At 37.8% G+C, this 13,705-nt stretch overlaps 1 protein-coding gene across 1 annotated transcript in view; it reads right to left on the bottom strand.

Annotated features, from left to right (window-relative positions):
- The window catches only part of LOC104589189 (esterase/lipase/thioesterase family protein), a 102,151-nt gene extending 101,072 nt beyond the window's left edge, over positions 1-1,079 (bottom strand). The window contains exon 1 of the mRNA XM_010247423.2: positions 612-1,079. Within this exon, the coding sequence (XP_010245725.1) occupies positions 612-712 (101 nt within the window). The 5' untranslated portion in view covers positions 713-1,079. The remainder of the gene's footprint in view (positions 1-611) is intronic.
- Between the last annotated feature and the right edge of the window lie 12,626 nt (positions 1,080-13,705).

Below are 13,705 nucleotides of genomic sequence, written 5' to 3'. Positions count from 1 at the left end.
GAAGCCCTTAAAAGAATCATCAGTAAATGGCAAACAGATAATAAAGTTTCGATCTTGATCATGCTAATCTTCTCAATCAAATGAAAACACTCAGGAAATCTCGAAGATCCAATACCATCTAGTTCATGCCACTCCTAAATTAGAACTGAAAAAGTAAATGGGGAGAAGGAGAACGGCTTATTCATCAGGGTAAGAAGGAAAATGGGATAGCTTTTCGTTGTGCAGTAGGCAGATTATAAAAATCCTCCATATCCGATCAAAACTCCAGTTATACAAAATTTCCAAATTTCATTAGTTGTGCTCCTTGAAATTCGATCTTTAGTATAATTTAATTCAACTTCACAAGTTCTTGCCATTCTCAATGCAGCTATCTATTATTTAAAGAGAGAAAACAATATTTAGCAATACAAACCGAATGTAGTAAGAAAGCAAAAACAAAACAAATATTTTATACCAACTAACCATGAAAGACACATAAACGCATAAAACGATGAAAAATCTATGTAATGAGATCCTTTTATTCGTACTTTTGCATCGCTGTGATTGAATTTCCAGAAAATCTTATGGATCAAGTAGAGAAACATCAGACACAAATAAGATGGGGAGCTTACTGAGCTGCTGGGCGAGGAGGAACCGAAGAAAAAGCAGAAATGTGCTGAGGTTCCTCTTCCGAGGTCTCTTCGGGAAGAGAAGAAAGATTCGAGGGGTCCATCACCACCAAAGCAGAAATTTGAGAAATGAGAACTATGAGTAACTCTCGATCTCTTCCCTTGTTTTCTTATTTACGAACGATGGTTTCATCAAACTTCGGGCGGAAATACAGCACGAGATCAACCCAAAATGACGTCGAAGGGGTTATGCTAATATGCTCCTTTGGTAGCCAGACTATGAAATGGAGGAACCGTGTTTTGACCTTAACACGATATCAGCATGGCATTTGGCATGGCTTGAGCACATACGTGTATAAAACCTCCCTTTGATTTTCTATTAATCTTACAAACCGCCCCTGTGTTTTGACCTTAACAAAACCTCTCCTATAATTAAGCAAAATACCTCCCTCTAATCTCATACCTGATCCAATTACCTTAGATTCGAATGATGTATTTATGCAATTGGATTGGATTGGTTGTAGAGATGATGGGTCGAATGGCTTATTTTCTTGTGACTTTGTTAATAGGTAGTGTGTCTTAGTTATATGGGCCTATTTTCTTTTTTTGTTGTTGTTTTTGGTGCTAGCCGCCCTATTTAGGGTATTCATGTAATTGTCCTCATTTTTTACAATAATTAGGGGTGAGCAAAAAACTGAACCAACCGAACTGAAAAATCGGTTAATCGAATCGGTCGGTTCGGTTTCGGTTCAATGTTTTAAAAAAACCAACAGTTTCGGTTAACTATTTAAAAAAATGGCGGTTAACCAAATCAACATATATATATAGTAATATATTTTTATATAATATTATATATTATAATTTATTTTTTTAAATACAATAAAAAAGTTTGGCAGTCTGAGAGTGTTCAGATTACCGAAGTGAGAGTCTAAGACTTTCAGCAGGTTCGCCAGTCTAGCGAACAACCAATCTGATACCACACCCGCCACGTAGGGATTTTTCCCTTTCTTTCTCTCTCTCTCTCTCTTGACACTGGCGATCCCAATTCTCGGCGACACTGGTGATCCCAACGGGTTAGAGGCTCCACTGCATCTTAGTGATATTGGTGATCCCAGTTCTCTTTGATTGTGTTTTTCCCTTTTTTTTAATTTTGAGGGCATAAAAAAACCAAAAAACTGAACCACAGTTAACCAGTTTCATCGGTTTGGTTCCAATTCAATTAAATGTAAAAACTAAACATATCAGTTCGGTCCAAAAAATCACCCCCGTGAGCACCCTTAACAACAATAGAATAAAGATATTATTGGGAGATAAAGAAGGGTTTGAACTCTCTCTCTCTCTCTCTCTCTCTTCTTTCTTCCCTTTCTCCTCCATTACTTTTCTCTCTTCCATATTCTTCAATCTTCCTCTTACTTTCTTTATTTTTTTTATTATTGCAAGTGAGATTTACAACTTGGTATTAGAGCAGCAGTCCAAGTTGGAAAGGTTTCTGGAGCCTCTGGTAGGATAGCATTCTTTGACTTAAGACAATAAGTTTTGACTAGTAACACCCTATTTTGATTTCAATTTGTATCTATTTGGCCAATGGAGTAAACTAGATGTGAGATGAAACTCTCCATTGATTTCCAGATTGGTCTAGGAGGGTTTATGGAGACTCTATTAGGGGCAGTAACCTTAATAAGGTCGGATGAAACCAATTTTTTAGCTTGGTCTTACTCTATAAAGATCCATGTTTACAGTAGAGGGAAATGGGGGTACATCATTGGGACCAAGGAGAAACTTGCGAAGGATGATCCTACCTATGAGAGGTGGATGCAGGAGAACTACACTATAATAGACTGGTTAGTGAATTCCATGCAATCTCATACCAATCTGCATTATTTGTAGATGGAGATTACAAAAGAGGTGCGGGGCAGTGTTACAGAGACCTATTCCTAGAAGTTGAATGTTGATAGGGCCTACAAGCTGATGAATGATGTCAATAATTTAAGATAGGAGAGAAACCTTTGGTTGTTTATTTCTTTATGCTGAAATCTCTTTGGTAGGAAATTGACTTGATGAAGACTATTGTGTGGGGGTGTACTAAAAATGCTAAGACTCATAGTAAGCTAGTGGAGAGAAATTGGGCCTTTGAGTACCTTATGGACTCAATCCCAAGTATGACATTATTAGACAAAATATTCTAGCAAAAGATGAAGTTACCTTGTCCCAAGCCTATGCCATGGTTACCAGTGAGGAAAGTCTGAGACAGGTGCAGGTTATAGAGGTCTCAACTAATCATTTTGCAAATTTTGGGATGAAGCCAAGGGCTGGTACTGAGAAGAGAGATGTGATGTGTGAGTATTGCAAGAAATCTAAGCGCACAAAAGATACCTATTGGGAACTAAATCCAAAGCTTATACCTCCTTGGTTTAAGAATAACAATGGTAAGAAGAGTGGGACCGGAAAGAGTGGCAATGCCAATGTAACCACCTCTTTTGAGGTTAAAAGGGGTTTTGATGATGAGAAGTTAGTGGGGGAACAACTTTAAACTGCTACAAAAGAGTATGAAAAGTATGGATGACTCATTAGCTACCTAGAGTCTACTATTATCGCTAGTACATCTTTAGGAAATGGCTCCACATTTGCATATGCCCATTCAGGTATTTGTGCTACTATAAATGCTTCTATCTCAGATAATCTCATATGATCACTTGGATAATCGACTCCAGTGCTTTTGATAGTGTCCCATTTATTTTATACTTACCAACTTTTATCTGACCGAGATAAGATATTTCTTGCTAATGTCTCCTAATATGGGTGTTATTGGCCACTCTATCGGTGCACGACACGTGGCGCATCCCAAGGGTAATTTTGTCATCTCGACTTCATACAAAGGCACCCTTTTCCTTTCTAGCGAGTCATCAATGCGAAAGTGCACATCACGAACATTATGGTCCTAACCAAGCCCTCCCTAGCACATTTACTGTAGGGTAATGCTCAGTCGCATGGATAACGCTCCTATGATATCCCATAATCATGGCCCCCAACAAGCAGAGCCATTACACCACACCCACCACAATGACTCATGGGCAACTCCGACTATATAAGGGACTCCATGGCCTCAGGTACCTCTCTTACGTGCATTCATACTCTTTTACTTCTCTTGCTTATTGAGACCTCGGTACTCTTTGATCCCTTAGCTAACTTGATCGTCGGAGTCCTCACCCCTGGGACCACATCCCGGATTTTGTCGTCCTTTTACCTTGGAAGTGACAAAGCGACCCTCATCTCTAGATTTGGCAGCAATAATTAGCGTTGTCTATGGGAACAATTTACTAAGCTAATATTCCTTGTAAATTTAAACTTCTCCACTTATAACTTTGGCAATGGCTGACCATCAGGACAATGTCCCTCCTACTCCTCAAAACTTGGTCACGTTGGAGCAATTCAACATGCTACTCCAATGATTGGAGAACCTCTCTAACTGATTGGACAATTTGCAATTATAAGTAAGATGGTGGCTAGGATAGGGAGAAGGTCTCTTTGAAAGACAGAGGAAGGCCAAGAACAGGGAATCAATCCGGAGGCCAGGGTAAGAAGGGAGGGTGACAAAATGAGGGATTAATGAGGAGAATGCTTGATGGTTGAATTTATTTATGAGAAGGATCTCTATTTACGGGGGGAGGCCCCGAGATCCTAAAAGGAAGGAGTTAGAAGTGTTTGTCTTCTACTAGGAAAGGGAATATTGGATTCGTTGTCAATCATTAAGGATGTTGCTAGGGTTTTGCCACGTGTCCCTATGGGGATCTTTCCGAGCATTGGCTTTCCTTTCACTCGGAGATCCTCATAATCCATGAATGCTACTACCCTTCTCGTGCGCCTTGCTTGACTAACGTGGTGTTGGTGACGTCACCATCTGGAGGGGGACGTCTTATCAGACCTACATGATGCATTGTTACGTTCGTCCCTTCGAGATTATACGTGTAGGTAGCATCTGGGCTCGGTTTTTTGTGAACTGGGGTGTCGTAGCGATTGAGGGTTTATCGCAGGCAGAGTGCGTGTGAACATCATCGTGGGTTTGATACGGGTTTATCACAGCCCTTCGATGCATTGTGGGTTCATCATAGAGAGAAGATTGTCTGTAGACCGACCGTAGGCGTCCATGTGGTATCAATCTAGTGTTTATTGTGCCTTGAGGGACTAAGTGAACACTATGCACCTATGGCAACAACTAGTGGGAGGCCAACACCAATCAACCAACCTGCTAACACAAAATGCAACCATGATAGCATAGGGGTGACCACGAGCCAAGCTTTTCATGAAATATTCGAGCTTGACTCATGAAAAGCTTGATTTAGTTGGATCTAAACCAAACTTTGAGCCGAGCTCAAGCACAATATATAGGCACATTTGCTAATCGAGCTGAGCTTGAGCCAAATAAAGCTTGGCTCGTGAGGCTAACGAGCCTAATCGAGCTTTTATGTATATGCATACATATATACATACATACATACATGTATAATTTTAGAATGGATTCATTGACCAACCAAAGCCTGGCCCAGGCCCGAGCCCAACCCGAGTGCATCAAATTACATTGCAAGGTAGGCTCGGGGTTGTAAAGATCGGGCTTTACCTTGGGTTCAGGCCTTAGGCTGAAATCTAAGGGTTGGGCTTGGGTTGACCATAAACCCGGCCCAACCCACCTAATTTGCACCCCTATCAAATATGTTATAGTTATATTTATATTATATATAAAACTTGAAAAGTAATTAACTTTTTTAATTTTTGTATTTAAAAATTAAAGCAAAGTCAGATTAAGTCTGAATAAGATCCGAGTTCGTTAGGATTTGAATTCGAATCTGAGGTCTTCAAATTAACTAGATTCAGATGCAAATTTTCAACAGTCAGATCAGATTTAGATTTTTCTCAATCTAATTTGAATCCATTTGGATTACAGTCCTATTTTCTTTACCCAATAAAGTTTAAAAAAATAATTCTCTCTATTCTTCTAAAATGGAAGAAGGTAAAAAGGCTCAAGCAAAATAAAATGAAGGGAATTTGTTCTTTTGGAGATATTTTAACAAGGCTCAGTTTGGAAAGAGTAAAAATATAAATATGTAATACAAATATTTATGGCATAGAGACTCTTGATCTCCTTCTGGTTTACCATGCGAAGAGACTGCCTCGCCAGTGGGAACACTGCAGAGTGGCTCTAGACAATGGTGAGCACGCTCTTAATCCTAAGATATCGAATTATTTGTGATATTTCTGCCCAACTCAAAGTAGTAGAGTAGGATATTCTCAATATGATATCATCTCAGGGGTCATACAAATTTTCACACCCAGATTACAAGTTGTGAGAAGTGGATTAGGAATCATGCTGACTGGTTGAAGCTTAATTTTGATGGATCTTTCCCAAATGTAGAAGCTGGACCTGGTATTATAAGAAGAGATCATTTTGATTCGTTGGTACTAATTGAGCGGTGAGGCTAAATTGCTCATCGGCAATTGAAAGTGAAGCCTTTGCTCTTTCGAATCTCTCAAGCTTATCCATGCTCTCTAGCTTCACCATGTTTAGATTGAGGGAGACAATCTTGGTGAATTCTAACTGTCATTGCAAATTGCAGAGCTATCTTCAGTCATCTCTCTCACTATTTAGAGTTCAGCTAGTTTTGTTCCTCATTGCTGCAACAAGACTGCCCATGCTAATGCTCGTCAAGCTCTTTCTTGCTCTCATCCTCATACCCGGTTGCAGGTGCCCCTTTTTTTTGAAGTTGTGCTATATGGAGCCTAAATGTATATCAAATTGAAGTTAAGAGTGAATCTCATAATTTAAAAAATTTAATGAATTATATCAGCATTTTCCATTTGCACCTCTTTTCAAAACTATAAGAAAGGATTTTGTTAGTAACAAAACACATTAAAGGTTCATAAGATTGCTAGAAAACCTAAGGAAGGTATTTATAATTTTTACTTTTTTTTACTCAAATCTCAAGGCTCATTTAGGAGAGCTTTCTTAACTCAAATTGAACTATTGAAGTTCCTTTTCCTTGTGGGACCTAAAAAGAGCTTGACGAGTAGATGCTTGGAAGTGGTAGCTTTCTTATTCTCGGCCTTGGCATTCCCTTTTATCGAGGCGGTTCCCTCTCGCTTGGCCTTCGTCATGGTCCCTCGGTTGGGCCCTTCCTAGACTTAGCCATCGCTGTCTACAGAAGCCTCTCCTTTAAACTGTTGTCCATTTCTGTAACCAAGAAAGACAATCAACATTAGAAAAAGAAGCAACGAAAGTTAAACAACCGACAATAGGAGTGCCCACACCGAGGGGGGTAGGACTAAGGCCAACCCACACCAAGGTCTCCTCTATCACTAAGGGCCCGACGTGAATCGCCCCAGTCAGTATAATTTGATTCATCATGGCCAACTTGTCCTCATTGCTGTACGGCCTGATCCTCTCGGTCAATGAGTCCGATGTTCCCTAGTCAGACCAGAAGGACCATCCTTGTGGATAGATAACAAAGAAAAACTTCTTCTTTCAGTTGTGTAAGCACAACGGGTTGCCCACTTCCCTATCCCGTCGGCCTTGGAAGTACCATAGAGCTTCCCCGTTAGGGTGCTTCCTCAATGTGAACATATCCTAGAAGACTTTCAGGGTCACAGACACATCTCGGAGGCGAGACATCACTATGTTCTATTAGCACCCGATTTTTGCTCGGTCCACTGTTTGAACCCTAATTCACCCCAACTTTCCAATTAGACCTTTCTGGAACACCTAAAAGCCCAAAAAAACACAACTTTCAGCTGAAAAGCTCCCAAATCCACCGTTAAATCTATTCGATATCAATCTGATGGCCCCGATCAACCCTTGTTTACTCTTTGACCCACAGATCAAACATTACCATTAAACCCCAGACAACCCAAAATTCCTACCCACAAAATTTCATATCAAGATTCCTCTGTTTACTCATTCATCAAGCAAAGATTCCATTTTGATGCCTCTCGTTAGCCTAAACACTTGGAACCCAGATCTCCTTCACCTCAACACATCCAAACCACTTAGACCACACCATTAAACTATAAATACATCAAAATACTTGCCCATAAAGTTTCAACCCTAGATTCCCTATTTGCCCTTCTATTAAACAAAGATTCTATTTTGAAACATCACATTAACATAAATTTCTACGATCTTGACCCTCCAAGACTAGATCTGACACCACCATAAAGTCCAAGACCTCCCAACATACCTATCCATAAAACTTCAATCCAAAATCCCCTGTTTACCCTCTCATCAAATAATGATTTCATTTCGACCCCTTTCGCACAAACAACCCATATCGACTTGATCCGAACACATCCAAACCAATCAAACCTTTCCAATCATGCAGAATGCTAGGAAATCCATACATATGAAATTTCAGCTCAAAACACCTACATTTACGCTCAAACATGCCAAGATTCTATTTCAAGGCTCTAGATTGACCGGATTCTAAATCTGCCCAATCCAGGCTCAGTTGGCCCAATTTAACCTTACCAATCATCGCAAACTACCCAAAAATCCTTTCTTGTGAAATTTCATCCAAAACTGTCTTTGTTTGCCCCACGATTATACATAGATTTCATTATGAGGCTTTAGATTAGCCGAATTAGGCCCTTTCCAGATCTGCCTGATCCAGGCCTATTTGGGCCAATCCAACCCTACCAATCAACTCAGAATTCCCGAAAACCCCACTCCATGAAATTTCAGCCAAAAATACCCTTGATTACCCATCCATCTAAGAAAGATTCTATTACGACTAGTCTCATTGACCCACACATACAAAACCCCTCTTTGTGGTCGGACCCACCTTAACCCTCTGACAGTCTGACCTTAATCACCCATCATTGAACCAGGACTCCAGTCTGTCCCCTAGACCAATTTAAATCCCCAAAATTACCCCTCAACTTCCCTAAAATTATGAAATTACCACTAACTCTCCTATATAAATTTAAGCTAAGCTCTTTAACTTACCCTAATTTACTATTCACTCTCCCCTTCGTTCGAATAGAGGAGGTGTCAGTGACAAGGGCTCTCCACTTCCAATCTCCCTCTCTCTCCCTCTTTCCTTCTATTCTCCTTCTTCCTCATTTTATTATTTTTTTCTTTCTTTTTCTTTTTCTTTTTCTTTTTCTTTTTCTTTTTCTTTTTCTTTTTCTTCTTCTTCTTCTTCTTCTTCTTCTTCTTCTTCTTCTTCTTCTTCTTCTTCTTCTTCTTCTTCTAATCTCGTTTTTCTTGCTACTCACCGCCAGTGTTCATCATCTCTTCATTGAACAATTATAGCTTTCCTCTCTCTTCCTCTCCTTCTAATCGTTTTCTCTCATTTCTTTCCAACAAAATCGCCCATCTTTGCTCCTATCGTCGTTACCCTTCCTTGCGAAGAATAGAACACTCAGTCGTCGGCGGGAGTCTTCATTTTCTACCAAATTCGGTGAAGGCTTTGTCATCTTTAGCATCACCTCTTCTTTCTCCACCATACTCTGGTGATTATTCCTCTTTTCCCGCTCTCACATTTTTTTTTTTTGTTTAGGTTGTATTTGTTTTTGGTGTAAATGCACTTTTACACTGATGGAGTTGAGACACGATGGTTTGCTGAGAGTGTAAAACACGGACCGACCATTGTGCCCATTCATACTCATCCTGTTTGGTTAGAGGTTACCCTTTTTCTGGTTTGTTGCAGCCGGAGATTTATCAAAGAGGAAGAGGGAGAGAGAGAGAAAGAGAGAGAGAGAGAGGGCTTTGGGCCTTTGGATTCTCTTTCTCTACTCATCTCAACTTGCGAAGAGGGAAAATTAAAAAAGGGAAATAAAACAAACGAAAAGAGAAATCAGAATTCAGAAACGCTACAAAAATGAAGGAAGCAAACAAATTACTTGGAAAAAAAGCCTCGTCTTGTCTCGACATTCTCTGTTTCGTTAAAACCACAAGCAGAGGAGGAAAATCTTTTACACGCTAACTTGTTCCGTTTCCCCGAAATGAATTGAAATCCTGGAAAAAGAAAAAAAGGAAGCAGAAGGAAACTCCGACTAATGTTTCCGGTTAGGTTTTCTATAGGACTTCTGAATCATTATTCAACCCAGATATCTATGCAATAGAAACCAATTTCTCTGTATCTCTAGGGTTTTTCCTTTTGGTTGGGGAGATTCCGAAGTTGAAGGAGAACATAGAAAGGGAGAGCAGCTATGCAAACGGAAGTGCGGGTTAGGGTCATCGTTGAGGGAGGGCAGCGAGTTCTCAATTCTGGTCATGGTGCCTCGAGAGTGTGCGAACGAGAGAGAGAGAAGGAGAAGAAGAAGAAGAGAGGAGGAGAGAGAGAGAGAGAGAGAGAGAGAGAGCGATATTATCCATGTAATTAAATTGCAAAATGTAATTTTACATTGATTTTTGGTGTAAAATTACATGTTCGAATCGGGGTGTAAAGTTTACCCCGGTTCAATTTTACACCTCTACCAAACGCAACCTTAAGGGAGGATTTGAGGTTAGGGAGGAGATCGATGGAGTAGATTCATTGAACTCACTCCTGTAGACCCTTATTAACCAAGAATTCCATCTCTTTTTCAGATTTGTGTGGGGACCAGGGAAAGTTTATTTTCTTGGTATCACTTAATCTCCTATGTGGGTAAATAACTTTCCCACCTAGGGGGAAAGTTGCCAACACTTGAATGGGACAAAAATGCCCCTTTCAATAATGGATTTTTATGGCTAAAATGGTCATTACCTTATTTACATGAGAAATAAAAGAACATTGGTAAATTTACTTACCCGAGTAAGTGTTTCCCAGGAAAAACTTACCTAGATAATTGCATTTACCTAGGTAAGTAACTTACAGAAAAGCGGACGGGGCCTTAGGTTCTTATTTAGCTTTGTGAGCTCTTGAATATGGTTGATCATACCTCCATGTGTTTAATCTTGTTCTAGTCTTTTTCTGCTTTAAAGATTAGGTTCTTATTTAGCTTGAGGAAAGACTAGCGATGTTTAGATCTTAGTGTTTGGTTTGGATGGTTAATTGCTGTGTGGGTTCTCGCTAGTGATAAATGTAAAAGGGTAGACATATAATACAGTAGTTGGAAAATTAAAAAAACAATAAAACTAAAAGTTAAAAAAAAAAGAGAAAAGTGGAAGAGGCTAGGAGGAATTCAGATGTTGCCATGCTGACATGATAAAATAATGAAGACCCCCTTACAACTAACAAAGCAAACTATATATAAGGTTAGGAGGACTTCAGAGGTAGTCGAATGGCTTTCATAGATGTAAAAACTTAATGAGATTGAATTTGTTGTGGATTTAGTTTTAAGGTTATATGGGTAGTTTTAGTTGGGCCATAGGTTTTAAGGGTTAGGTGAGAATGGATTTATTTTGCTTTTGGTTTCTTGGTACTTGAAACTTGGGTGAGATGGAACTAATTTTAAATTGGGTGTTAGGTTGTGCATTGAGACTTTTTATAGGCTAAGCTAGGACATGGTTTTTGGACTGAAAATGATGGATTTAGTGGTTTAAGAAAGTAAGGCACCTGCAAAGAAAAAGCACTTCTAAAAGGAGCCAGGATCAAGGCACTCCACCCATCATTTCCAGCTCAAATTCATCTAATCACCATCAATACCATCAACCATCATCTACAATGAACTTGACTATGTGGAGGGGAATAAATTCACAAACACTCCATTCCACATAGCAATATATGCAACCATAGCACTTCATATATATCAAGTAAAAAATCTTAAAAAAAAGCAAATATGTATATATATATATATATATATGCTAAGGATATTGAATATTCAAGTACCTAAAACATCAACTTCTATGCCTTTTTCTTCCACCTGATTGAATATTCAAGTACCTAAAACATCAAAAGAACCAAATCAATAATAAAACATTATTATGACCTTAGCTAGAGGCATATAAATAAATATATGTACATACAAATGAGGTAACCCAAGGAATATTGCAGCCTTGTGCATCTCCCAAGGTCTTCAAGTTTGCATGTTTTTTCATCAGCAAACAATCCTTCTTTAAAACTTTCTTTACCACCACCTCGCACCATCCATAGCCAAGTTCTTCTTTCTACACAACCTTTTTAGGATTATCAATGATAAATAGACCCTTTGCTAAAACTTCAATCTTAACTTTTCCCCAAATTAAGATATTTACTTAGGTCAAAGACTACACATGATAATCATTAAATTATAACCATGATAAAAGTATCTATGAATATAATAGAATGATTAAAAAAGTACATGATAAATTTGAACTTCAAATGCAAATCTCAAATAGGCTAACATGTTCTATGTATTGGCATGGTATAGAAAGAGTGACATTTCTACCCTATGCATCCTACCAATTAGCTAATTAATAGTACTTATTTCTTAAAAGTCATATTTAGTAAATTATAACTTTAACATATCTTACCTTATAAGAAGGTTCAACAAGAGGTGTTATTTTGCTATTAATTGAAGAGTATAGTCGATTTGGGGTATTTGAAGGAACATCATTATTTTGACCTTATTTAAGGCAAAATTATTGAACTATCAACTTTACATATACTTAATTAACATGTGATGTAATTGCTTAAAAAGTAATTAAAAATAGCATTTACTTATTTTTCTAATAGCATGTTTCTTAATTGGTCAAGCTCCTCTCTCTTGCTTCGAAACTAGGAAAACTCATTTCTCATATTTTTAAATTGAGAGAGCTCTTCAGATATATTTTCCAATTTTCCCTCCAAATCAATAATTTTGTTTCTTAGTTGTCTATTTTCATATTCCAAATCTCTATTAGAGTTTCGTTTATTATTTGACTTTGCTCTCCATATCACGTCTCTCTGGTTTTCCCATTGCTTGAACAAAAATATCATCTTCAGCAACAGTAGCCCTTTATGAGGATCCTTTTTCCCTTTATTGGGATTCAAGCTCATTGATTTTTAACTATAATGAAAACAAATTTAATAAGTTCACATACTAATAAACCCAAATGCCTATAAAGGATGTAATACATACCATGATCTCTTTAAATGCATCATTAATAGGTGTACCATTCTTGTGAATGTGCGTTCTCTTAAAAAAAGCAGCTCGATTTAGTAAGTCGACAACATCCTCAACCTATTCTCAAATAGATAAAAATTTGTTATAAATAGAAAATTATGTCAACATTTAAAGGATAATAAGAATACATATAATTTTGTTACCTCTTTATAAATCCTTGCAAAGCTTTTTGTTCCTGTGCAATGGTGAATGACCTTCTTAGACCAATTAGACTTATTTATTTCACTAGATACCTGTAATTTGCATTACATTAACAAACCTATAAAGTATTCAATATTAGTTTCATATAAATTAGTTATACTTTGAATTTTTCAGATTCCCATATTCGTAGCGCATTAATCCATTGATATTTTTCAACACGTGAAGTAGGGACTTTGAGTGGCTCAATAGCTAGAACATCAGGCTTATAATAACATTTGCGTACAGTCATTTTCCATTGTTTCCATTTAATATTTAAATTCTTGAATGCCCTTGTTTTTGAAGTATCAGGCGAATCAAACTTTTCTATATTGCATAAAACATATTAGAAAAATAGGAAACAAATAAACTTGCATTGCATAATACCTTAGTAAAGTCCCATGCACGATTTTTATTTGTCTGCAAAATTTTTTTCCAACTATCTACATCAATAAGAAACAACTTTCCATTTCATGCCAAAATGCCAAGAAATTGTGCTATTGTGCCCCCTGCATCACCATCAACTTCAGGTTGAGGTGGTTGATATTCTGCATTTTGTTGTTCAAGAGGCTACTGAGGTTGTCCAAATTGAGATTGTTGAATTGATTATAATGTTTCTTCATTAACTCATTCTTGATGTTGAGACATGGACATTTGTTGTTGGGAACTAACAAATTGCAATCTCTTCCTTTTTAATGACCTAAAGTAGAAACATATATGTCAATCTAAACCTCAAGGAAGTGCAATTAAAAAAAATAATACATCTACTATCTTGGATTTCAATAAATGGTATAAAACAAATAATGGGATAAAGATTTTAGGTAAAGTGGGCGTACCACATCCATTATATGTCAATAAATGTACTT

This window comes from Nelumbo nucifera, chromosome 5 (assembly GCF_055504915.1).
Source record: "Nelumbo nucifera cultivar China Antique chromosome 5, China Antique-T2T, whole genome shotgun sequence".
Classification (NCBI taxonomy): domain Eukaryota; kingdom Viridiplantae; phylum Streptophyta; class Magnoliopsida; order Proteales; family Nelumbonaceae; genus Nelumbo; species Nelumbo nucifera.
Note: the sequence above shows the minus strand (reverse complement) of the source record. Positions and strands in the feature narration are given on the sequence as shown.